Source organism: Halichoeres trimaculatus, unplaced genomic scaffold, assembly GCF_033239565.1.
Source record: "Halichoeres trimaculatus isolate MK-OKI-2021-1 unplaced genomic scaffold, fHalTri1.1 fHalTri1_scaffold_2, whole genome shotgun sequence".
In the NCBI taxonomy this organism is placed as follows: domain Eukaryota; kingdom Metazoa; phylum Chordata; class Actinopteri; order Labriformes; family Labridae; genus Halichoeres; species Halichoeres trimaculatus.
Window position 1 is genome coordinate 190,558 of NW_027437180.1, and position 27,526 is coordinate 218,083.

At 45.9% G+C, this 27,526-nt stretch overlaps 2 protein-coding genes across 2 annotated transcripts; both read right to left on the reverse strand.

Moving 5' to 3' along the window:
• Positions 1 to 881: 881 nt before the first annotated feature.
• LOC141801529 (E3 ubiquitin-protein ligase TRIM21-like) lies at positions 882 to 27,526 on the reverse strand. Its single transcript, XM_074684581.1, has 10 exons — positions 26,955 to 27,526; positions 23,880 to 24,060; positions 23,282 to 23,377; positions 16,106 to 16,195; positions 15,859 to 16,002; positions 13,584 to 13,731; positions 4,855 to 4,899; positions 4,709 to 4,735; positions 3,511 to 3,686; positions 882 to 1,552 (listed from the first exon to the last, which is right to left on the reverse strand). Exons 1-10 carry the CDS (start codon positions 27,524 to 27,526, stop codon positions 1,187 to 1,189), a joined length of 1,845 nt encoding a protein of 614 aa, XP_074540682.1. The 3' UTR covers positions 882 to 1,186.
• Positions 10,963 to 11,928, reverse strand: LOC141802206 (uncharacterized). Its single transcript, XM_074685717.1, has one exon. The coding sequence runs from the start codon at positions 11,857 to 11,859 to the stop codon at positions 10,963 to 10,965; it is 897 nt and encodes a 298-aa protein (XP_074541818.1). The 5' UTR covers positions 11,860 to 11,928.

The window sequence follows — 27,526 nt, forward strand, 5'->3', positions numbered from 1 at the left end:
AAACCTCAAACCTGTTGACTCCTGGTCTTGCTCAGCTCATTGTGTCCGTTTATCAATGTAGTTAAGCTAAATACAAACTGATTTTGACACAGTTTGATTTATTTTAAGAGTCACTTGGTGTTTTTGGGTAGTTTCTGGTCCTGCTTGATCTTCCCTACGCTGAATTTATGGGTCACAGCTCTGCGACTATCAAAAATAGGATGGCTGTGTATTACTTGCAACAGGATGGACCAGCCACGCAGACGCACTGCAACAGAACGGATCCAGTGTGAGTTGACACGGTGATTTAAATCAAACCTATTTGATCTGTTTGCAGTTAAGGAACAGAGACACACTGCAGATGCATCTGGTCTATTTTAGCCGGCATCCCACCTCTGGGCCTTCAGACTCAGCCTCCTGTGGACTTGTGGTCAGTCCCTGCCCCTGTCCCTGTGGATCAGACTGTGTTCAGAGATCACATCAAATGGGGCCAGTGGATTTGTCTCAGGGTGCTGTGTGTCCAGATCCACCAGGCAGATCCTGGCAGAAGGTGGATCACCAGCTGCTAACAAATACATCCACTGATATACTCATTAGCAGCTTTAGCTTTAAACTGTCTCTGATACACTTCCTGCAGCTCTCATCCCTCTTTGTTTCCTCTGTGCTAATGCTTGCTGTGCTAATGCTAGCTGTGGCTGCTACTGCTTCAAATATCTGTAAACTTTCATGTGACTGTTCCTTTCTTGGTACGATGACAGGTTGCATAGTGCCACCTGCGGTGTGGGACATGATCAGGGAGTGGGTGAGCTGACCCACTCCCTGATCATGTCCTACTCTCCCCTAACGGTTGACTGTTCTAAGGAGACATGTCTTTGAATCTAAACTGTCAGATGTCGGGGTCAGATCCAGAGCTGAAGCTTCATGGTGTCGGAGGGTTTACTGAGCTGCTTTGTTGTGCCTTAGAATCAGACAGCTGGGGGTCAGCACTTTGATTTTTCAGCATTTCACTAAAGGACTCTGAAAGTCCAAACAGACGTAAGGGACAGTGATGATTCAAGTTTAAACACTGGACACATGAGAGATGCTAGCTTAGATAAATAACCAGGCTTATCACCAACACAGTGCAGAGGAGGAGTGACATGAAATCTGTTAATGGTGAGCAATCCTGGTCTCCTAACAAATCTGGGACATTCCTCTGGTCTTTGCCTTAACCCTCTGAAACCGGACAGATGGTGAGCGGCGCCTCATTCCTTCCTGACTTATTGGTACAGGGGCTGAAGAAGGGATGGATGGTGTCAGAAAAGGTATCTGTAAATGTGTAGATGAGCACTTTGGCCTCCACGTTGTAGAAGGACACAAGCCCTTTCTCATAGTCCACATAGATTCCTACTCTGGACGGTCTGGGGTTGACGGTCAGGTTGGTGGAGGGCTCTGTTCTGAATGCGTACTCGGTTCGATCCCTCAGACTCAGGAACCAGTAGCCGTGGGCGGGGCTGACAGTAATTTTGCCTTTCCGGTTGACAGACCAGCAAGCAACCCCAAGGTCCCAGTCAGTCTTTCCTCCAACCTCCACCTGGAAAAAAGAATTGTAGTGACAGAACAATGAATACTGCTGACTCAGCACAGAGTCCATACGCTGATATTCAGGTAGACTAAAAGTGTTGCAGGATTCAACTGAGTGTCCAGGTAATTTGAGGAAAATCTGTCCTGGAATAAAACTAAGAGGCATCATACCCTAGTGAGGATCCTCTCCTAGCTAATGTTGGGCTGTGAAACCAAGGGCCTGTTGACTCCTGGACTCGCTCCGCTCATTAAGACCCAACAGAGCAAAGTCATTGTGAGTCAGCACACTGACCTTACAGAGCCCAGCTAGTGTATGCTGGCACATTGACCCAACAGAGCTCATGAGTGTGAGACGGAAAACTGACCCAACAAAGCCCAGTCAGTGTGAGTTAGCATGCTGAACCAACAAAGTGTAGTCAGTAGGGGTTAGCATGCTGACCCAACAAAGTGTAGTCAGTGAGGGTTAGCATGCTGACCCAACAAAGTGTAGTCAGTGTGAGTTAGCATGCTGACCCAACAAAGTGTAGTAAGTGTGAGTTAGCATGCTGACCCAACAAAGTGTAATCATTGAGAGTTAGCATGCTGAACCAACAAAGTGTAGTCAGTGAGAGTTAGCATGCTGACCCAGCAGAGCGCAATCAGTGTCAGTTAACGCACAGACAATATGGAGCACATCAGTGTGAGTTAGCACACCAACCAAACAGAGCACAGTCAGTGTGAGTTAGCACACCAACCAAACAGAGCACAGTCAGTGTGAGTTAGCACACCAACCAAACAGAGCACAGTCAGTGTGAGTTAGCACACCAACCAAACAGAGCACAGTCAGTGTGAGTAAGCACACCAACCAAACAGAGCACAGTCAGTGTGAGTTAGCACACCAACCAAACAGAGCACAGTCAGTGTGAGTTAGCACACCAACCAAACAGAGCACAGTCAGTGTGAGTTAGCACACCAACCAAACAGAGCACAGTCAGTGTGAATTAGCACACCAACAAAACAGAGAACAGTCAGTGAGTTAGCACACCAACCAAACAGAGCACAGTCAGTGTGAGTTAGCACACCAACCAAACAGAGCACAGTCAGTGTGAGTTAGCACACCAACCAAACAGAGCACAGTCAGTGTGAGTTAGCACACCAACCAAACAGAGCACAGTCAGTGTGAGTTAGCACACTGACCTAACGGAATGCAGCCAAAATGAGTCAGCACACTGACAAACAATTAAAGCCTAGCAGAACCAGTGCTTTGAAGGTTTTTGCAGACAGTTCTGAAGCATTTTGGCTGTAACAGCAAGTGGCAGTAGTGTCTTTCACCATAAATGTTTGTAGAAACAGAAGAAGGTTGAGGTTGTGCATTTTGGGAAACAGTATGACTGGAAAACTTGTCCACTGCAGACTGTCTTTGTTTCAGAGTCAGGCAGACACCTGTAGTTTCTTTTATCTTCCCTGTGCTAACTCACACTGACTGGACAGGAGCAGTCAGTGAGTTAGCACACTGACCCAGCTGAAGGCAGTCAGTGTGAGTTAGCACACTGACTCAACAAAGCGTGGTTCACTGTTCACTCTTCAGTCTAGTAGAAGTTAGTCCTGCCAGTGCAGCAGGCAGCTTCAGAAACAGAATGTGTCCACCCAGGGAGCAGCCAGATCAGGTTTAATGCTCAGCCTGACTCTGGTTCTTCAGAGAGTCTGCGTAGACATGGGGATTGGATCAGGGTGAATTCTGATTGGAGAAGAGCTTTATAGCATCAGGGCTCCAGATGATGACCATCATCAGACTGGCACCTCAAAGATGAGACATAGATCCAAGGTACTGCTGCAGTCACCATATCTGAACAGGCGCCTGTTATTTTTGTCCTCCATCATCAGTGAATCCAGCACCAGATGAACTGGAGCTGCCTGCTCTGTTCCATTGATTTCTCAGTAAATTCATTGACAAACCATGTGTGGGAACAGCACTTCCTGTCCACCTACCTCCCAGTAATGGCGTCCTGAGCTAAAGCCCTGGCGTGCCAGCACACACACCACCCGGTCAAAGCGCTCTGGATAGTCGGGCACCAGTTGATGGCGGTCCCCGCAATGCACCTGCTTTCCATCAACAGAGACGATAAGACGAGGATGGGATGTGTGGGGGTCCAAGGTGATGTCATCTGACAAAGAGAGACAGACAGATGGTTAGTGAGTACACCTCTGACAGCCATAAGAGAAGTCATGTAACAGTGATGACATCATGACTCAATCATGTGACAGTAATGACATCATCCAAGTGACAGTACTGACATCATGGCATCCTTCATGTGACAGTAATGGCATGATGATATCAGTCATGTGACAGTTATGACATCAAAAACCAAACTGATCTTTTTTGGCCCTAGTGGAGCCCAGGAGGCCCCTCTCTGGGACCAGGACCCTCTGTTACCTTCTTTTAAACCCAGTTTTAAATCTTAGTGTAATGGTTGACAGTGATTTGAAATTGAATTAACAAATTAACTCAGTTGTTAAATCCAGTTTTTTTTTTTATTTTTATTTTTTTTTACCTTAGGTTTTATCCAAGATTAAATCGTTTTTATCTTTTAACAATTTTCAGTGGTTAATTCATGCTTTTATGTCTTCACAGTTGGACTACTGTAATGCTCTCTACGCTGGTGTAAACCAGGCTTCCCTTGCACGCTTGCAGTTGGTCTGAAGTGCAGCTGCTCATCTTTTAAAAGTTGCGCAAAAACAGGAACACATCACCCCGATTCTGGCATCCCTTCATCGGCTTCCTGTTCATTTTAGATTTTGTTTTTTAAACGTATTGTTTGATTTTAGATCTTTAAGTGGCTCAGCGCCTCACCACATCTCTCTGACCTGATCTAAAAACTCATTTTTATTATTTGGCTTTTAATTCAGCATGTGAGCTGTGTGATCTTTGTCCTTTTATGTTTTTAATATTTTGAAGCCTTGTGTTTTTATGACTCTTATTGGTTTTTATGTCTCATTCAATAAACTTTTTTTGTTTGATTGATGTTCTTATTTGATTTGTACAGCGCTTTGGTAGCTTAATTGTTTTTAGAATGAGCAATATATAAATAACGTGGATTGGATTGAATAGAATCACAACTTCATCCATGTGACAGTAATGGCATCATGACGTCATCCTGTGACAGTCATTAGTGTAGCATTTCCCTACCTGCGTACTCTTGAACCCTCCTGGTCTCTGTGAAGAGGAACAGCACAGAATTACAGTTCAGAGTTGGAGCCATGTTAGTTGAGCAACTCACACAGACTTGGGAATTGAACTGAAGGGAACTTTTGTTCTGAACAGAAGAACCTTACTTGGACTGGGCCTGGCTACAGTCTGCTCTGACAGGGATCGCTGACCTGTGGATCAAAAATATCAGTGTTGACAGTCAGAGTTTGGATGTCACTCAGAGGAGCATTAACCTGTAGATACGTGAGAGCCAGCAATCAAACAAAGACATCAGCACGATTTAGAAACCAATGAACAACAGGTGATGTGTTTTCATCACGTCTACCTCCTTAAAACACACTTTTCTCTCCATTCAGCTCAAAAGCATCAGTTCCTGTCCACACCAGAGCTTTATTTATATTTCTCTCTTTACACAAAACAGGCAAAACAAGCCACAAAGTAGCTATAACCAGCAATCAGTCTGTGCCACTGTCACAGCAGGAGAATGACAGGTGTGTCTCAGAGCTCAAAACTTTTATCCTCCCCCCTTACACTTGCATCATTCACTTGATTTTTGAATCTCTTCAACTCCAGAGACAGGAAAAGTTGGGAAATGAAAAAAAAAAGGAAAAAACGGGCCTTCATTTTAGTGTAAAGGTAATGTTGATGCAGGCTGTGGTGCTTCACTGTAGTAACAGTGATACACAGGCTGGCTTACACAGCAGGCATATTGAGTTCACTTTAAATGAATGGACTGAGCTGGACCACACCTCCAAAACAGTGAGTGAGTCAGTGAGTGAACATGTAAATGAGGACAAGAGTGAGTGAGTGAGTGAGTGAATGGGTGAGAGAAAGAGTGAGTGAGTACGTGATTGAGAGTTAAAGTGAATAAGTGTGTACGTGGTTAAATAGGTGAGTACGTGGTTAAATAGGTGAGTGAATGAGTGAATAAGAAGGTGAGTAAGTGAATAAATGAATGAGATAGTAAGTGAGTAAATAGGTAAGTGAGTTAGTGAGTGAATGAATTAGTAAGTGAGGAATAGGTATGTGACTTAGTGAGTGAGTGAGTGAGTGAGTGAGTGAGTGAGTGAGTGAGTGAGTGAGTGAATAAATGAGGGAGTGAGTAATTGGGTGAGTAAATGAGTAAGGGAGTGAGTAAATAGGCGGGTGAATTGGTAAGTGATTTAGTGAATTAGTAAGTTAGTGAACAAGTACAGGAAAAGGTGATTGAGTAATTAAGCCAGTGGGTGAGTGAGTGTAAAAAGGTGAGTGAGTGAGTGAGTGAGTGAGTGAGTGAGTGAGTGAGTGAGTGAGTGAGTGAGTGAGTGAGTGAATTAGTAAGTAAGTCAGTGAGTAAGTGAGTGAGTGAGGAAGAGGGTGAGGAAGTGAGTGAGTATACAGGTGATTGAGTAAGTGAGAAAACATGAAGGAGTGAGAGTGACTGAATTAGTGGGTGAGTGAGTAAATGTGTGTAAGTGAATGGGTGAGTGAATAAGTGAAGGAGTAGGTCAATTGGTAAGTGAGTAAATATAGGAGTAAGTGAGAGAACAAGTAAGTGAGTGAGTGACAAGGTGAGTAAGACAGTGATTGAGTGAATGAGTGAGTAAATTAGTCAGTCGGTGAGTGGCTGAGTGAGTTAATAGGTGAGTAAGTGAAAAAGTAAGTAATTAAGGGAGCCAGTGGGTGAGAGATTGAGAGAGTGAAAAGGTTATTGGGTGAGTTTTTGAGTGAGGGAGTAAGGCAGAAAGTTAATGAGTCAGGGAGCAAGTAAAATGTGTGAGTGAGTAAGTCAGTTAATGAGTGAGTCAGTCAGTCAACCAGTGAATGAATGAGTGAGTAAGTCAGTTAATAGGTAAGTAAGTAAATGAGTAAATTAGAAAGTAAGTGAGTGAGTGAGTAAACAAGTGAGTAAGAGGATCAGTGAGTGAGTGATCAAGTGATAAGGTGAGTACATTATTGGAAAGGTGAGTGAACAAATTAGTGATTGTGTGAGTTATAGAGTAAATAGTTAAGTGATTGAGTGAGTGTGACAGTGAGTAACAGGTAAGGAGTGAGGGAGTGAGACAGTGTCTAAATTAGTGGGTGAGTGAGTGAACGAGAGAGAGAGTAAGTGAATGGGCGAGGGAATGAGTGAGGGAGTGGGTAAATGGGTAAGTGATGCAAATATAGTAGTAAGTAAGTGAGGGAGCAAGAAGGTGAACAAGTGAAAAGATGAGTAAGATAGTGAGTGAGTGAGTGAGTGAGTAAGTAAGTAAGTAAGGTGATGAGTAAGTAAATAGGCAAGTGAGTGAGAAAGTGTTGCGCGAGGGAGGGAGGGAGGGAGAAAGTCAATCAATCAATCAATCTTTATTTATATAGCGCCAAATCATAACAAATGTTATTTCAAGACACTTTACAAAAACATTTACAGGTCTAGACCCGTAAATGTTAATAAAATTTTATTAGCAGAAACCCAACATCAAGACAAGATAAGGAGTCATATCTTATCTTAATCCACCATGAGTACAGGACTTTGCAGCATTTAGCAAGTTACAATGGCAAGGAAAAACTTCCCTTTAACGGGCAGAAACCTCGGACAGAACCAGACTCATGTTAGACAGACATCTGTCTCGACTGTGTTGGGGTTAGAGAGAGACAGATAGAGGAGAGAGAGTGGGAAAGAGAGGGGGGGGGGGGGGGGGGATACACACACACACGCACACAGACACACACACACACACACACACACACACACAGAAAGGGAGAGAGAGAGAAACAGACGCAGTCTGAAGTTTGGCGCTGTGGCGACAGTTAAGGTGAAACCAGCAGGCCAACTCCAAAGCTGTAGTAGCTGGTGTCGTACAGGAGCACAGCAGCAGGCCGTCTTCTTCGCCGATCCCCAGGAACCTACAAGCCAAACTCAGACCCTCCCAGAGAGGTGTATGGTCAGTAACTATAACAGGACAGTAAGACTAGAAGTTAGACTGACAGAAAAAGAGGGAAACAGGAGCCCTGTGTGTCAGTTCCCCCCAGCAGTCTAAACCTATAGCAGCATGACTAAGAGCTGGTTCAGATCTGATCCAGCTCTAACTGTAAGCTTTATCAAAAAGGAAAGTTTTAAGTCTACTCTTAAAGGTTGATACCGTGTCTGCTCCCCGGACCTCAACCGGTAAGTTATTCCAAAGAAGAGGAGCCTGATAACTAAAGGCTCGACCTCCCATACTACTTTTAGAGACCCTAGGTACAACGAGCAGACCTGCATGTTGAGAACGCAAAGACCTAGACGGATTATACGGAACAATTAAGTCTTTAAGATACGATGGCCCGATGCCATTAAGCGCTTTGTAAGTCAAAAGAAGAATTTTAAACTCTATCCTAGATTTTACAGGTAACCAGTGTAGAGACGCTAACACTGGAGAGATGTGCTCTCTCCTCCCAGTCCAAGTCAGTACCCGAGCGGCAGCATTCTGAACCAGCTGAAGAGTCCTAATAGACTTATTAGGACAGCCGGATAAAAGAGAGTTACAGTAGTCCAGCCTAGAAGAAACGAAAGCATGGACCAGTTTCTCAGCGTCGCTCCGAGACAAGATGTGTCTAATTCTCTTGATATTGCGAAGATGAAAAAATGCCGTCCTTGAGACCTGTTGGATGTGAGAGTTAAAGGACAGGTCCTGATCCAAAAGAACTCCCAGGTTCCTGACAGTGGTGCTGGAAGCCAAGCTGATGTCGTCCAAGGCGGCGATGTTGTTCAAGAAAGCTTCTCTGAGATGTTTAGGTCCAAGAACAATGACTTCAGTCTTCTCTGAGTTCAGCAGTAAGAAGTTTCTGCTCATCCAGGACCTTACGTCTTTGAGGCATGCTTCAAGTTTAGATAAGCGGTTGGTTTCTTCAGGCTTCATTGACAAGTAAAGCTGAGTGTCATCTGCATAGCAGTGAAAGTTTATGGAGTGTTTCCTCAATATAGTGCCGAGAGGAAGCATATACAAGATGAAAAGAATCGGTCCGAGCACTGAACCTTGAGGAACTCCATATTGCACCCTGGTGTGAGAAGAAGAGACGTTGTTCACATGAACAAACTGATGTCGATCCGAAAGATACGATCGAAGCCAGGCTAAAGCGGTTCCTGAGATACCAAGAAGACTCTCTAATCTCCGCAGAAGAATGCAATGATCAATAGTGTCGAAAGCGGCACTAAGATCAAGCAAGACAAGCACAGAAAGAAGACCACTGTCTGAAGCCAAAAGTAGATCGTTGGTTACTTTCAGCAGCGCAGTCTCTGTGCTGTGGTGAGCTCTGAACCCAGACTGAAAGACCTCAAAAAGACTGTTGCTATGAAGAAAATCACAGAGCTGACTCGCAACAACTTTCTCCAAGATCTTAGAAACGAAAGAGAGGTTAGATATCGGTCTGTAGTTGACAAAAGAGCCTGAATCAAGTGTAGGCTTTTTAAGAAGAGGCTTAATAACAGCAACTTTAAAAAGTTGGGGCACGTAGCCTGACAGTAAAGACGCATTAATCATCCTTAGTAAAGAAGATCCGACCAAGGGAAAGACTTCCTTTAACAGCCAAGCTGGGATGGGATCCAGAAGACAAGTTGATGGTTTGGCTGAAGTGACAGTTGAATCCAGCTCTGACAGGTCCACAGGCGGGAAGCAGTCCAGGAGTATATTAGCTCTAAGCGACGTTTCCGCAAATTCGCCATCGATCGAAGGTTCTATCACGGTTGCATGTAACACGCTACTAATTTTATCTCTAATTTTTAATATCTTATTGTTAAAAAAGCTCATAAAGCCCTCACTGCTAAGCGATAGAGGAACGCATGGCTCAGTAGAGCTATGACTGTTTGTCAGCCTGGCTACAGTGCTGAAAAGGAATCTAGGATTGTTTTTATTCTCTTCTATAAGAGTCGAGTAGTAAGTTGCACGCGCCAGTCGCAAAGCCTTTCTATATTCATTTAGACTATTTTTCCAACGCGAGCAGGATTCGGTTGTTTTAGTCGAACGCCATATTCTTTCTAATTTCCTCGATTGTTGTTTGAGCTCACGAGTTTGAGCGTTGTACCACGGAGCGGAACGATGTCGTCTGAGAGTCCTCTGTCTGAGCGGAGCAATTGAATCGAGGACGGCTTGAAGAGAACCCGTGGTATCCGCAACAAGTTGATCAAGCTGAGAGGGAGCACAAGAGCTCTCTGCAAAAGTAGAGCAAGAATTCAAGGCAGCAGGAATAGCTTCCTTGAAAATGTCTACAGCTCTGTCAGACAAGTTCCTGGACAAGATGATTTTGTTCGCAGGTGAGAAATCCGACAGCAAGAATTCAAAAGTAATGAAGAAATGATCCGACAGAAGAGGATTCTGCGGCAAGACAGCCAAGTTGACAGGTTCCACGCCATAAGCAAGAACAAGATCCAAGGTGTGGTTAAAGCGATGAGTAGGATGGTTCACAGACTGTGTGAAACCAAAAGAATCCAGTAAAGACATGAAGGCAATACAAAGACTATTGTCAACGACGTCCACATGAATATCAAAGTCACCGACAATAATAATTTTATCCGACAGAAGAACGATATTAGAAAGAAACTCTGAAAAGTCGGAGAGAAATTGAGAGTACGCGCCAGGAGGCCGGTAGACGATAACAAACAAAAACGGTTGCGCGGTTTTTACATCTGGATGCAAGAAACTGAGAAAAAGACTTTCAAAAGAGCTAAAGCCTAGTTTAGGTCTAGTGCTAATATTAAAGCTAGAGTTAAAGATAACTGCCACCCCCCCCCCACGGCCTGTGTCTCGAGGGTTATGAGTATTAAGGTGACTGGGAGGAGTGGACTCGTTTAAACTAACATATTCACCCTCACACAGCCAGGTTTCAGTCAGAGCAAGTAAATCAATGTGATAATCTGATATAAGTTCATTAACTAGCACAGCTTTAGATGATAAAGATCTAATATTTAACAAACCACATTTGACTTTAACGTCATGTGGTTCATCCGCACCGGAAGTTTTAATTTTTATAAGATTATCATAATTCACTCCTTTTTTATTATTATTATTATTATTATTATTATTATTATTATTATTATTATTATTATTAAAGTAGTAGTTGTTGTTGTTATAATAATTATTGTTGTTATTGTTATTTTTATTGTTATAGAAAAAGGGTCTCGGTCGGGGAACCGACACAGTCTCTATGTTACAACAGGAGTGGCTGGGAAACTGCACTAAGGGAAACGCAGAGGAGCGTGTAGGACTGCTGCTCTGCTGCCTGGTCTCCACTCTGAGTTGTCAGATGGGTAAACAAATAAAATCAGCCAGATTTCTAGTTAAACGAGCTGCGCCATCCAGAGTGGGATGAACGCCATCTCGGCTAATTAGACCAGGCTTGCCCCAGAAGGATCGCCAGTTGTCAATAAAACCCACGCCATTATCTGGACACCAGTTCGACAGCCAGCGGTTGAATGAGGAGATGTGGCGAAACATCTCATCATTTGCCCTATTTGGCAGGGGGCCAGAGAAAATTACCGAGTCCGACATAGTTTTGGCCAAAGCACACACCGACTCCACATTAATCTTTGTGACTTCCGACTGGCGACGTCGGGAGTCATTAACGCCGACATGTATAACTATCTTACGAAATCTACGTTTATCCTTTGCCAGCAGTTTTAAGTTGCCTTCAATGTCGCCCGCTCTGGCTCCCGGGAGGCACTGAACTATGGTGTCTGGCGTCGCTAATTTCACATTCCGTACTACCGAGTCACCAATCACCAGAGTGTTGAGTTTCTTAGCAGGTGTGTTGCTAAGAGGGGCATATTTATTGGAAATGTGAACGTTACGGCTGTCCGGCGTGCGGTTTTTATGCTTGCGGCTATGTTTCCCTCTCACGGTCACCCAGCCACTACATCCCGGCTGCTCGGGATCTGCCGGGGGGGAGGCTAAGCTAAGACGGCCCGCACCGGCTACAGGGGGCTGGCTAGCATTAGCTAAATGTGGCCTAGCTTCGGTGCGGGGCCGCGTCTCCAGTTCAGAAACCCTCGCCTCCAGAGCTACAAATAAGCTACATTTAATACAAATATCATTATCCGTAAAGGAGGAAGAGGAATAACTAAACATCTGACACATCGGGCAGAAACGAGCCGCAGAAGGAGAGTCAGAGTGAGAGCTGGAGCTGGAGTGGAGAGACATCGCTAGTGCTGGGGAGCTAAAAGGCTAACAGGAAAACCAGTCGTCAGAAACACCGAAAAAGTATACACCCTTGTGGGAAAAAAAGGCAGAGTGCTTGGTGTAAACTACTATAGATCGATAAGATGGTAAGTTTGAAAAGAGTGAAAGTCCGTAACAGGTAAAACAACAGATAGATTGAGAGCGAACGACACGACCGTGCTGTACCCAGAGTAAAGGAAAAACCGGAAATGATACCACACACTCACGTGACCGCAGAGATCCAATCCAATGATTGATTCACCAAAGTGAATCAAAGTGAGTGTAAAGGTGAGTTAGTGAGTTTGTGTGTGAGTGAATGGGAGAGTAAGTGAGTGCATAGGTAAGTGAGTGAATATGGAAGTGAGGTAGTGAATTAGTAACTGAGTGAGTGAGCAAGTGATTCAATAGATGAATGAGTCAGCTAATTTGTGAGTAAGCAAGTAAATAGTTAAGTGAGTGAGTCAGTGAGTCAGTGAATAAGTGAGTGAATGAGTCAGTTATTTAGTAAGTGAGTCAGGGAGTGAGGGGGTTAGTGAATGGGTGAGAAAATATAAGTGATTTAGTGAGTAAAAGGTAAGTAAATCAATATGTGAGTAAGTGAGTGAGTGAGTGAGTGAGTGAGTGAGTGAGTGAGTGAGTGAGTGAGTGAGTGAATGAATAGGCTAGTGAGTAGGTGAATAAATAGGTGAGTAAGTTAGTCAGTGAGTGAGCAAGTAAGTGAGTGAGTGAGTGAGTAAATGAGTGAGTGGGTGAGAGAGTGAGTTAGTGAGTGAGTGAATAAGTGAGTGAGTGAGTTAGTGAGTGAGTGAGTGAGTGACTGATTGAGTAAATGAGTAAGTAAGTGAGTGCATAGGTAAGTGAGTGAATATGCAAGTGAGGTAGTCAAATTAGTAACTGAATGACTGAGCAAGTGATTCGATAGATGAATGAGTCAGCTAATTTGTGAGTAAGCAAGTACATAGTTAAGTGAGTGAGTCAGTGAGTGAGTGAATAAGTGAGTGAATGAGTCAGTTATTTAGTAAGTGAGTCAGGGAGTGAGGGGGTTAGTGAATGGGTGAGAAAATATAAGTGATTTAGTGAGTAAAAGGTAAGTAAATAAATATGTGAGTGAGTGAGTGAGTGAGTGAGTGAGTGAGTGAGTGAGTGAGTGAGTGAGTGAATGAGTAAGTACATGAGTGAGTGAAAGAGTGAAAGAGTGAATAAGCAAGTGAGTGACTCACAGAGAGAAAGTGAGTGATGAGCGATTTTATGAGGGACACAGTTAGTGGGTGAATGTGTGAGCAAATGAATTAGTGAGGGGTACATTCAAGGCTGACTCTGGGTTAGCTGCTTGGGCTGCTTAGCCTCCGTTCAACTGAGCATCTGACATTGATGAGTGAATTCTGTTCCTCCTGATGTGATTCCTCTTTCTCCCAATCATCCTTCATCACTTCACAGAATGGAAGGGTGAACATGTTGTGCTTAAACACATATCATTTTAGCTCTTGTCCTCTTGAAATGGGCTGGGTTGTAATCTTTACAGGAGATGCAGGAGAGTTCACACAGGCCAAAGAAGTGATGAACACGCTGATGCATCGCTCATTTCACACAGTTAATAACATGATCAAGATAATTCTGTGACTGACGCTCGTTTTCTGACCACAACCTTGTTCATTTTTTTATATAAGATTATTATTATATTAGTTAGTCGAGCCCTGCAGACTCACAGACTTCTGGCAGCTTCCTCATCTCTTCATGAAGGTGCTCCATCATGTGTGTGGCAGCCCTGAGAATCACCCCAGAGGTCAGCTCAGACACCACAGAGATGGCTGACCAGTCTTTGGTTGGTGGAGGGCTGGAGAGGGCAGGGAAAGTCTGCAAAGGCAGAAAAAAAAACTCAGTCCACGAGAAAGTCAACCATCTTTCTAGATTATTCCTGAGATTTATTCAGACTGTTGTTTTTCAAACTGACTCTTATTTAGAGACCAACGTTTACTGAACAGAGAAATCATCTGATCAAGCACACCACATCAGAGCCCAAAGCAAAGATCAACTTTTTTACATGGCGAGGACACAAAGCTCAGACTGAAGACGATGATCAGGACAAGAACTGGTTCCTGCTAACAGTCTGCTGGCACAGCCGAAGCTGTTGGATCCGCTGTAATTAATGGATGTATTGATTAAAAACAGTCAGACTGACAGGAGGTGAGGGGAGAATGATCCTTCTTCGATCAGCTCATCAAAGTGTTTAAACTAAGGCTGTCTGTGGCAGTCAGAGTGAGCTGCTGGGAGGCTTTTTGACAAAGGGCGAGCTGAGCAGAGTAATGCAGGTTCAGATTAATGCACAGACTCAATAAGGCGTCCTGGGCACCGCACAAGTGAAAGAAAAAGAAAATCCTAAGGGCTGATGACTCCCAGAATCCTCCTCTGGTGGGGACCATGGGACAAGATACAGTGCATTGAACAATGAGAGCAGAAGAGCTTTTCTCTAAAGATATTTGTTTCAGTGATTAACTCCTAAATATGCAGCAGGTGGTGACAGACTGCACCACAAGTGACTGGGTCCCTGACCATGGACTCTGACTGTGGACTCTGACCATGGACTCCGACCATAGACTCCGACCATGGACTCTGACCATGGACTCTGACCGTGTACTCTGACCATGGACTCTGACCATGGACTCTGACTATGGACTCTGACCATGGACTCTGACCATGGACCCTGACCATGGACTCTGACCATGGACTCTGACCATGGACTCTGACCATGGACTCTGACCATGGACTCTGACCGTGTACTCCGACCATGGACCCTGACCATGGACTCTGTCCATTGACTCTGACCGTGTACTCTGACCATGGACTCTGACCATGGACTCTGACCATGGACTCTGACCATGGACTCTGACCGTGGACTCTGACCGTGGACTCTGACCATGGACTCTGACCATGGACTCTGACCATGGACTCCGACCATAGACTCTGACCATGGACTCTGACCATGGACTGTGACCATGGACTCTGACCATAGACTCTGACCATGGACTCTGACTGTGGACTCTGACCATGGACTCTGACCATGGACTCTGACCGTGGACTCTGACCATGGACTCTGACCATGGACTCTGACCATGGACTCTGACTGTGGACCCTGACCATGGACTCTGACCATGGACTCTGACCATGGACTCAGAACATGGACTCTGACCGTGTACTCTGACCATGGACTCTGACCATGGACTCTGACTGTGGACTCTGACCGTGTACTCTGACCGCGGACCCTGACCATGTACTCTGACCATGGACTCTGACCATGGACTCTGACCACGGACTCTGACTGTTGACTCTGACTATGGACTCTGACCATGGACTCTGACTGTGGACCCTGACTGTGGACTCTGACAATGGACTCTGACCTTGGACTCTGACAATGGACTCTGACTATGGACTCTGACCACGGACTCTGACTGTTGACTCTGACTATGGACTCTGACCATGGACTCTGACTGTGGACCCTGACCATGTACTCTGACCATGGACTCTGACCATGGACTCTGACTGTTGACTCTGACTATGGACTCTGACCATGGACTCTGACTGTTGACCCTGACTGTGGACTCTGACAATGGACTCTGAACATGGACTCTGACCATGTACTCTGACCATGGACTCTGACCATGGACTCTGACAATGGACTCTGACTATGGACTCTGACCATGGACTCTGACTGTGGACTCTGAACATGGACTCTGACTTTGGACTCTGACCATGTACTCTGACCATGGACTCTGACCATGGACTCTGACAATGGACTCTGACTATGGACTCTGACCATGGACTCTGACTGTGGACTCTGAACATGTACTCTGACTTTGGACTCTGACCGTGGACTCTGACCATGGACTCTGACTATGGACTCTGTTCCTGTGGCTAACACAGTCACTGTTAACATATATCAGTAACCACCCTGTGAAAGAAGGAAGCCCCCTGAGAGATCCTTACCTTGAGGAAGTGTTCATAGTCCTCTGACAGGACCAGCTGGTTTAGCGCTGTAGTCCTCTTCTTCAGCTCAGATATCTCCTCCTCCAGTTCCCTCAGGAGGCTCTGAGCTCTGCGCTCAGCTGCTCGCCGACTCATCTCTATCACCTGGAGGAGACAGGATGGACAACACTTAGCTTACACTTTGATGGAGGTGCGCTACACTTGCTTAGGAAAGAAGAAGACCTGTCTCTCCGTCTGCATTATTTACCTCTAAGACTTCAGCTTGGCAGCGCTCTGCACTGGTGATCAGTTTGGAGAATGAAGAAACAACTCCATCAGTCTCCCTCTCAGCAGCAGCCTGTGTGTGGAAAACCAGACATGATGACATGAAGTTTACCTCATGTTTATACCAGGTTTATTTCAGAATTGTTTTAGGTTTATCACAGGTTTATTGCAGGTTTATTGCAGGTTTATTTGAGGTTAATGTTATGTTCATCTCTGGTTTTCTTCTGGGTTCTAAAGGGAGGTTTAATGAATTACAAATTTGATTAATCAAAAGTCATGTTACCAGCTTTGATTGCTCCAGCTGAGCTCTGCTCTTTAATAAGAAACTGCTGGACACTGAGAAGATTTGGGTTTCAAGACAACTTCATTGATTGCATTAAAACTCTATACTCACCCCCAAATGCTCGGATTAAAATTAATGGACAACTCTCCCATACTATCAATTTAGAGAGAGGATGCTGTCAGGGCTGCCCTCTAGGTCCTGCCCTTTTTGCTTTGCTTATTGAGCCTTTGGCCCAATCAGTCAGAGAGGATCAAACAATAAAAGGAGTAGGGTAAGGGGTCAAGAACAAAAGATTTGTTTGTTTGCAGATGATGTTTTGATTTTTGCCTCGGAACCTGAGGTTAGTATTCAAAAGCTGATGTCTTCATTAAATGAGTTTGGAAACTATTCAGGGTACAAATTAAATGTAAAAAGAACTCAAATCTTAAGCTATAACTATAACACTTCAAAAATCATTATGCAAAGATTTGAATTCAAATAGAACTCAGCAGCCATTAAATATCTAGGAATCTGCATCCCTAAGGACTTATCAAAAATATATGACAGTAACAATGGAGCCATAAATCAGAGTATAACGTCAGATTTTGATAGGTGGTTTCATCTCCCTTTAGATATGCACAACAGGATTGAAACGCTAAAAATGAATGTACTACCCCAACTTCTTTACTTGTTCCAATCCTTACCAGTTGAAGTTAATTTAAAACAGTTCAATGAATGGAATAAATGGATATCAAGATTTATATTGTGTAGCAAACAACCTAGATTTCAATCTAAAACTAAGGTGGCCAAGACCCGCCACCGACGCAAAAAAAAGTACCTGCAAACAATAAAGAAATACTGCAAACAAAATTAAAACTGCTGCAAACAATAAAGAAACACTGCAAACAAAAATAAAAACTGCTGCAAACAATAAAGAAACACTGCAAACAAAAATAAAAACTGCTGCAAACAATAAAGAAACACTGCAAACAAAAATAAAAACTGCTGCAAACAATAAAGAAACACTGCAAACAAAAATAAAAACTGCTGCAAACAATAAAGAGAAGCTGCAAACAAAAGAAACATCGCAGCAAATTAAAAAGTTAACACTGCAAATAAAAGTACCTGCAAACAATAAAGAGACGCAAAAAAAATAAAATCTTTGTTTGTCGTGCTTGTTGGCGTGCTTATGAAACATGAAAATGACAACAACGATGGCAGTAATAAGTTATCGCAACTATGTAGCCGTCAGTTGTAGAGTCTGCCCTGGAGTGAGAGTGTGCGTTGGTGCATGTAACGGTGTTTTGCTGCATATTCGATTAAAGTTACCAAACTCAGTTCTCCTCTGTTTAGTAGTCTTACTGCAGCCAAACACTGTGTTTCCCCGTGTTAGCTGAAGCTAACAGTACACCAGCATCCCCCAGTTTGACATCAAACCTGGGGCTACACGGCCTAACCAAACAACACAGTAGACAGTACACACAGTGACATTAAACACTAGCATTCTAATGTATTTATTTTTTCTTTTAACAATTTCCACCCATCTTCTTCTTCGCCAACTTCTCCTCTCAGGCGGTGCGTCTGTAAATATAGTCCCCAGTAATCCACTTCCGTTGCAGCGTGCCTTTTTTATTTGCAGCGTTAACTTTTTAATTTGCTGCAGTGTTTCTTTTTTTTGCAGCGGCGATTTTTTTTTTTTGTTTGCAGTGTCTCTTTATTGTTTGCAGGTACTTTTGTTTGCATCGGTGGCGGGTCTCGGCCACCATATAAAACCCTACAACTCCACAAAAAGAAAGGAGGTAGATCACTGCCGTGCTTAACAGACTACTATAAAGCGGCTCATGTAAGACTCCTGGCATGCTGCTGTAACCCACAATATACAGCAAAATGGAAAAATCTGGAAACATCACAGGTAAATATTCCATTACAATCCATACTGGGTGGTAAATGCCTTTTTGAGATGCACCATAACATGTAAACCAGAGGACAAAAATGTCTCTTGATCTGTGGTTTAAAGAATGTAGATCACCATCACTTCAGAGACAACTGAGACAGTTACGATGGATTGCTTTTGATCCAGACTTTGAACCAGCAAGGACTGATGGGAGGTTTAAGCAGTGGTTTGAAGCCAGTGTCAGTTTCAAGGAATTACCTGATTCATATGGCTTCGAAAAACAGGACTTCTTCCAATGTTTACAAACTAGAGCTTACTTCAATAAGAAAATTAGACCTCCAGATAAACTTGATCCTGATCTTGTTGACATTTTTGTTGATGTGTACAAAGGTAAAGACACAAAGAAGCTAGTTTTAGCTATATATTCACAGATTCAATCCACTCAAACTCATTTAACAAACACGATCCGATTAAAGTGGGAGAAAGAATCCGGTCTTGTTATTTCAGAAGAAGATTGGCTGAGTATGTGCTGTCCACCTCTACCGGTTCAGGTCTCTGGAGGGATTTTTGCTGGAGAAATAGAACAAGGTACCTTACGACCCCAAAAATAAAAGGTATCCAAACAGCGGAGGTTGGTAGGGGTCTATGTTGGAGGAAATGCGGGGAACAAATAGCAGACCACTTTCACATATTTTGGAATTGTTCCAAAATCCAATTTTATTGGGGGGAAGTAACTAGGACATTACAAGACATATTTGATCCTGGGATTGACTGCTGATTTTCCACAATCAATCTTGGTAACATCCCTACCCACTTCTCATTAAAATGATAAGTACGTATTAAAGATTTTATTAGCAGCTAGTAAAAAAGCTGTAACATGAAAATGGCTTCAACTCTATCCTCCAACAAAGACTGACTGGATCAATACTGTGTCTCAAATTGAAGGTATGGAAGGATTGACTGTCTCACATAACCTAAGAGCAGAAACTTTTTTTTCAAAACTGGGAAAAATGGATTCTGTATACAACGTTAGAGGCTTGAACCACTATTTTAAAAACTGACTGTATTTTTTTTTTCTTTGTCACAGTGACATGAAGATGTATGTATGACCCTCTGTTCATTATCTTTGAGCTGTACTACTTTTCTTATGCTTGTTTGCTTTATCCGGAAAAAAAAAAACAAAAAAACAACAAAAATTAAGAAGGCAAAAAAAAGACACTATTGGAGGAACAGAACACAAGCCAAGCAGAGTAATGCCGGTTCAGATTAATGCACAGACTCACTAAGGCTGCGTCCTGGGCGCCGCACAAGTGAAAGAAAAAGAAAATCCTAAGGGCTGATGACTCCCAGAATCCTCCTCTGGTGGGGACCATGGGACATGATACTGTGCATTGAACAATGAGAGCAGAAGAGCTTTTCTCTGAAGATTTTTGTTTCAGTGGTTAACTCCTAAATATGCAGCAGGTGGTGACAGACTGCACCACAAGTGACTGGGTCCCTGACCATGGACTCTGACCATGGACTCTGATCATGGACTCTGACCATGGACTCTGACTGTGGACTCTGACCATGTACTCTGACCATGGACTCTGACCATGGACTCTGACTGTGGACTCTGACTGTGGACTCTGACTGTGGACTCTGACTGTGGACTCTGACCATGGACTCTGACTGTGGACTCTGACTGTGGACTCTGACCGTGGACTCTGACCGTGGACTCTGACCATGGACTCTGACCATGGACTCTGACTGTGGACTCTGACCGTGGACTCTGACCGTGGACTCTGACTGAGGACTCTGACCATGGACTCTGACCATGTACTCTGACCGTGGACTCTGACGGTGGACTCTGACCGTGGACTCTGACTGTGGACCCTGACCTTGGACTGTGACTGTGGACCCTGACCTTGGACTCTGACCATGGACTCTGACTGTGGACTCTGACCATGTACTCTGACCATGGACTCTGACTGTGGACTCTGACCATGTACTCTGACCATGGACTCTGACTGTGGACTCTGACCGTGGACTCTGACCGTGGACTCTGACCATGGACTCTGACCATGGACTCTGACTGTGGACTCTGACCGTGGACTCTGACTGAGGACTGTGACCATGGACTCTGACCATGGACTCTGACTGTGGACTCTGACTGTGGTCTCTGACTGTGGACTCTGACCATGGACTCTGACTGTGGACTCTGACTGTGGACTCTGACCGTGGACTCTGACCATGGACTCTGACCATGGACTCTGACCATGGACTCTGACTGTGGACTCTGACCGTGGACTCTGACCGTGGACTCTGACTGAGGACTCTGACCACGGACTCTGACCATGTACTCTGACCGTGGACTCTGACCGTGGACTCTGACCGTGGACTCTGACTGTGGACCCTGACCTTGGACTCTGACTGTGGACCCTGACCTTGGACTCTGACCATGGACTCTGACTGTGGACTCTGACCATGTACTCTGACCATGGACTCTGACTGTGGACTCTGACCATGTACTCTGACCATGGACTCTGACTGTGGACTCTGACTGTGGACTCTGACCGTGGACTCTGACCATGGACTCTGACCATGGACTCTGACTGTGGACTCTGACCGTGGACTCTGACTGAGGACTGTGACCATGGACTCTGACCATGGACTCTGACTGTGGACTCTGACTGTGGTCTCTGACCATGGACTCTGACTGTGGACCCTGACCTTGGACTCTGACTGTGGACTCTGACCGTGGACTCTGACCGTGGACTCTGACCATGGACTCTGACCATGGACTCTGACTGTGGACTCTGACCGTGGACTCTGACCGTGGACTCTGACTGAGGACTCTGACCATGGACTCTGACCATGTACTCTGACCGTGGACTCTGACGGTGGACTCTGACCGTGGACTCTGACTGTGGACCCTGACCTTGGACTGTGACTGTGGACCCTGACCTTGGACTCTGACCATGGACTCTGACTGTGGACTCTGACCATGTACTCTGACCATGGACTCTGACTGTGGACTCTGACCATGTACTCTGACCATGGACTCTGACTGTGGACTCTGACCGTGGACTCTGACCGTGGACTCTGACCGTGGACTCTGACCATGGACTCTGACTGTGGACTCTGACCGTGGACTCTGACTGAGGACTGTGACCATGGACTCTGACCATGGACTCTGACTGTGGACTCTGACTGTGGTCTCTGACTGTGGACTCTGACCATGGACTCTGACTGTGGACTCTGACTGTGGACTCTGACCGTGGACTCTGACCATGGACTCTGACCATGGACTCTGACCATGGACTCTGACTGTGGACTCTGACCGTGGACTCTGACCGTGGACTCTGACTGAGGACTCTGACCACGGACTCTGACCATGTACTCTGACCGTGGACTCTGACCGTGGACTCTGACCGTGGACTCTGACTGTGGACCCTGACCTTGGACTCTGACTGTGGACCCTGACCTTGGACTCTGACCATGGACTCTGACTGTGGACTCTGACCATGTACTCTGACCATGGACTCTGACTGTGGACTCTGACCATGTACTCTGACCATGGACTCTGACTGTGGACTCTGACTGTGGACTCTGACCGTGGACTCTGACCATGGACTCTGACCATGGACTCTGACTGTGGACTCTGACCGTGGACTCTGACTGAGGACTGTGACCATGGACTCTGACCATGGACTCTGACTGTGGACTCTGACTGTGGTCTCTGACTGTGGACTCTGACCATGGACTCTGACTGTGGACTCTGACTGTGGACTCTGACCGTGGACTCTGACCGTGGACTCTGACCATGGACTCTGACCGTGGACTCTGACCGTGGACTCTGACCGTGGACTCTGACTGTGGACCCTGACCTTGGACTCTGACTGTGGACCCTGACCTTGGACTCTGACCATGGACTCTGACTGTGGACTCTGACCATGTACTCTGACCATGGACTCTGACTGTGGACTCTGACCATGTACTCTGACCATGGACTCTGACTATGGACTCTGACCATGGACTCTGACTGTGGACCCTGACTGTGGACTCTGACCATGGACTCTGACTGTGGACTCTGACCGTGGACTCTGACTGAGGACTGTGACCATGGACTCTGACCATGGACTCTGACTGTGGACTCTGACTGTGGTCTCTGACTGTGGACTCTGACCATGGACTCTGACTGTGGACTCTGACTGTGGACTCTGACCGTGGACTCTGACCGTGGACTCTGACCATGGACTCTGACCATGGACTCTGACTGTGGACTCTGACCGTGGACTCTGACCGTGGACTCTGACTGAGGACTCTGACCACGGACTCTGACCATGTACTCTGACTGTGGACTCTGACCGTGGACTCTGACCGTGGACTCTGACTGTGGACCCTGACCTTGGACTCTGACTGTGGACCCTGACCTTGGACTCTGACCATGGACTCTGACTGTGGACTCTGACCATGTACTCTGACCATGGACTCTGACTGTGGACTCTGACCATGTACTCTGACCGTGGACTCTGACCATGGACTCTGACCATGGACTCTGACTGTGGACTCTGACCGTGGACTCTGACTGAGGACTGTGACCATGGACTCTGACCATGGACTCTGACTGTGGACTCTGACCGTGGACTCTGACCATGGACTCTGACTGTGGACCCTGACCTTGGACTCTGACTGTGGACCCTGACCTTGGACTCTGACCGTGGGCTCTGACTGTGTACCCCGACTTTGGACTGTGATTGTTGACCCTGACTGTGGACCCTGACTGTGGACTCTGGTTGGTGAATGTCACAGACTGCAGCTGTTGGTTAAGTCTGACTCCTAGAGGTCCACAAGTTCTCCTATTTTTCAAGCTCACTTTCACACCTGCACACACTTACCAAACCTTGGGTGTATAAATTGATCCTGAGCACGTCACGTCAGTCGACTCAACCTGTCACACTCAGAATTAGTACAAGAGCTGAAAATTACATAGAATGATCCAGAAAAATGCAGAAACTCACCTGTATCTCTCTCAGAGAGCTCTGGATCTCCTCCACTTTCCTCTCCTTCACACTGATCAGGTCCTTCAGCTCCACCTCTGAAATACCCAGCTGAGACTGCAGGGGGCAGACAAGTTCACACACCTTCAGAAAACACATTAGTGGATCACCTGATGCCACCAACGGGCCAGGCATAGGGCCAAGAATATGAACACAGACACACACACAGATACACAGACACACACACAGACACACAGACACACACACAGACACACACACACACAGACACACACACAGACACACACACAGACACACACACACACACAGACACACACACACAGACACACACACAGACACACACACAGACACACACACAGACATACACAGACACACACACAGACATACACAGACACACACACAGACATACACAGACACACACAGACACACACAGATACATGAACACACACACACACACACACACGCACACTCGCACACACACACACACGCACGCACACACACACACACGCACACTCGCACACACGCACACACGCACACACACACACACGCACACTCGCACACACGCACACACACACACGCACACACACACACACACACACACCTTCTTGATGTGCCACTCTCTCTTGGCTGGGGTCACATGGTGTCCTCGGTGCTCCTGGGTCTCAGCACACGTGCTGCAGATGCAGGTGTTATCGGTGCGACAGAAGAGCTCCAGTCCTCTCAGGTGGGCGGGACAGAGCGGGGCGTTGGAGGGGGGGTCAGCAGGACCGCTCAGGGTGTACCTGATAGCATTGAGAGAGATTTCAAGTTCTGTTCCAGGCCATCGTCAGTGGCTGAGCTCTGAACTCATTTCTGAGGAGATGGTGAGGGCAGGGCCAGAGCCAGACCAAGACCCAGGGCCGGACCTAGAGCCAGACCAAGCCCCAGAGCCACCCCCAGAGCCATACCCAGAGCCATACCCAGAGCCAGACCCAGAGCCAGACCCAGAGCCATACCCAGAGCCAGACCCAAAGTCAGACCAAGATGAAAATCCTGACCCAGACCCACAGCCAGAATTAGATTAAGACCAAGATCAAGATCAAGACCCAGACCAAGACCCAGGCCCAGCACCAGAGAAAGATCAAGACCCAGGGCCAGCGCCAGAGCCAAACCAAGACCCAGGACAGGGCCAGAGGCAGACCAAGGCCCATGCCCTGACCCAGACCGGGACCCAGACTCTGACCCTCTGAAGCTACGTTAAACATGTGAAGATAAACAGTGGTTGTAGCACTGGACACTAGTTAACTGTCTAAGTAACAGATCCAGTTCTTCTTCAGTCCATTTCTGGTTCTGGTTCTGGCTTTATGAGTGTGGGTGCTGTTGTGATAAAAAGACACTTACCATGAAGCCAAACTTCAGATGATGCTTTGAACTTCATGTTTTAGTTCAGAAATCTGTAGAATGTTAATGTCTTTCTTTTCCTTAGGAACTGATTCTGGTAGATGTGCTCTAACTGTTCAGGCTCTTTAAGGTCTGTGAGCTTTAAAGGGACAGTGCTCTAACTGTTCAGGCTCTTTAAGCTCAGTGAGCTTTAAAGGGACAGTGCTCTAACTGTTCAGGCTCTTTAAGCTCTGTGAGCTTTAAAGGGACAGTGCTCTAACTGTTCAGGCTCTTTAAGCTCTGTGAGCTTTAAAGGGACAGTGCTCTAACTGTTCAGGCTCTTTGAGCTCTGTGAGCTTTAAAGGGACAGTGCTCTAACTGTTCAGGCTCTTTAAGCTCTGTGAGCTTTAAAGGGACAGTGCTCTAACTGTTCAGGCTCTTTGAGCTCTGTGAGCTTTAAAGGGACAGTGCTCTAACTGTTCAGGCTCTTTAAGCTCTGTGAGCTTTAAAGGGACAGTGCTCTAACTGTTCAGGCTCTTTAAGCTCTGTGAGCTTTAAAGGGACAGTGCTCTAACTGTTCAGGCTCTTTAAGCTCTGTGAGCTTTAAAGGGACAGTGCTCTAACTGTTCAGGCTCTTTAAGCTCTGTGAGCTTTAAAGGGACAGTGCTCTAACTGTTCAGGCTCTTTAAGCTCTGTGAGCTTTAAAGGGACAGTGCTCTAACTGTTCAGGCTCTTTGAGCTCTGTGAGCTTTAAAGGGACAGTGCTCTAACTGTTCAGGCTCTTTAAACTCTGTGAGCTTTAAAGGGACAGTGCTCTAACTGTTCAGGCTCTTTGAGCTCTGTGAGCTTTAAAGGGACAGTGCTCTAACTGTTCAGGCTCTTTAAGCTCTGTGAGCTTTAAAGGGACAGTGCTCTAACTGTTCAGGCTCTTTGAGCTCTGTGAGCTTTAAAGGGACAGTGCTCTAACTGTTCAGGCTCTTTAAGCTCTGTGAGCTTTAAAGGGACAGTGCTCTAACTGTTCAGGCTCTTTGAGCTCTGTGAGCTTTAAAGGGACAGTGCTCTAACTGTTCAGGCTCTTTGAGCTCTGTGAGCTTTAAAGGGACAGTGCTCTAACTGTTCAGGCTCTTTAAGCTCTGTGAGCTTTAAAGGGACAGTGCTCTAACTGTTCAGGCTCTTTGAGCTCTGTGAGCTTTAAAGGGACAGTGCTCTAACTGTTCAGGCTCTTTAAGCTCTGTGAGCTTTAAAGGGACAGTGCTCTAACTGTTCAGGCTCTTTAAGCTCTGTGAGCTTTAAAGGGACAGTGCTCTAACTGTTCAGGCTCTTTAAGCTCTGTGAGCTTTAAAGGGACAGTGCTCTAACTGTTCAGGCTCTTTAAGCTCTGTGAGCTTTAAAGGGACAGTGCTCTAACTGTTCAGGCTCTTTAAGCTCTGTGAGCTTTAAAGGGACAGTGCTCTAACTGTTCAGGCTCTTTGAGCTCTGTGAGCTTTAAAGGGACAGTGCTCTAACTGTTCAGGCTCTTTAAGCTCTGTGAGCTTTAAAGGGACAGTGCTCTAACTGTTCAGGCTCTTTGAGCTCTGTGAGCTTTAAAGGGACAGTGCTCTAACTGTTCAGGCTCTTTAAGCTCTGTGAGCTTTAAAGGGACAGTGCTCTAACTGTTCAGGCTCTTTGAGCTCTGTGAGCTTTAAAGGGACAGTGCTCTAACTGTTCAGGCTCTTTAAGCTCTGTGAGCTTTAAAGGGACAGTGCTCTAACTGTTCAGGCTCTTTAAGCTCTGTGAGCTTTAAAGGGACAGTGCTCTAACTGTTCAGGCTCTTTAAGCTCAGTGAGCTTTAAAGGGACAGTGCTCTAACTGTTCAGGCTCTTTAAGCTCTGTGAGCTTTAAAGGGACAGTGCTCTAACTGTTCAGGCTCTTTAAGCACTGTGAGCTTTAAAGGGAATGTGCTCTAATTGTCCAGGCTTTTTTTTTTTAGCTCTGTGAGCATTTTAATAAATGTGCTCTTATTGTTCAGGCTCCTTGAGCTCTCCTGAAACTTTCTTTTCTGTCCCCTTATGTTTCTTATCTGTCTTTGAACACTGACCTCACTCCTTCCTCCCATCTCATTCATCACTTGTAACGGATTTATCTGCTTCTTCTGTATTTTCTGCATGGTGTTTGTTCTGTCACGGTTTGATTTTTCTCGATGTCTGTCTCAGTTTTTTACTCTGTGTTAGTCATCGGCCTGATTCCCTGCTGCTCTCCTACCATCAGTGTGTTCGGTAAACATTTGTTTTTTGAGGCGCTGTGGAGAGAAATGTCATTGTTATCATTGTGTGGGTACCTGTGTGGAGGTGAGTAAGGTGGAGGTGGGTCATGATGCTCGGAGTTCTGGGCCCGCAGAGACGGACGAGTGTTAAGTTGACTGGGGCTTTGGGCGTTTTTGGGGTGGGGGTGGACGGTTTGAAGTGCTCCAGGCGGCGGCATCTGCTGGAACCGAGTCATCATCTCAGCAAAGATGCTTTCAGGCATCTCCCCTGTTCTCTGAGAGGGAGACAGGAGTGGTTGGTGCTCATGAGGGTGCATGGTTGGATCAGCTCCTCCTCTGCCTCCGTCAGGTTCATCCATCAGAACCCCAGCGCTGGCTAGCCACTTAAACTGCTCAGTGATTTCCTTCAGGGTTCGGTTGATGTGGAGCTCTGGTCTCTTACGAAAGGACTCCTTGCAGAGGGGACACTGGTAGATCTTAGTCCCTGCACCGCCTCCACCCCCTCTTCTTCCTCCATCCCAGTAGGAGGAGATGCAGGCCTGGCAGAAGCTGTGGCCACATGGGGTAGAGACTGGGTTGTTGAACACATCCAGACAGATGGAGCAGGTGAACTGGTCTTCAGACAGGAAGGCAGCAGGTAACGCCAT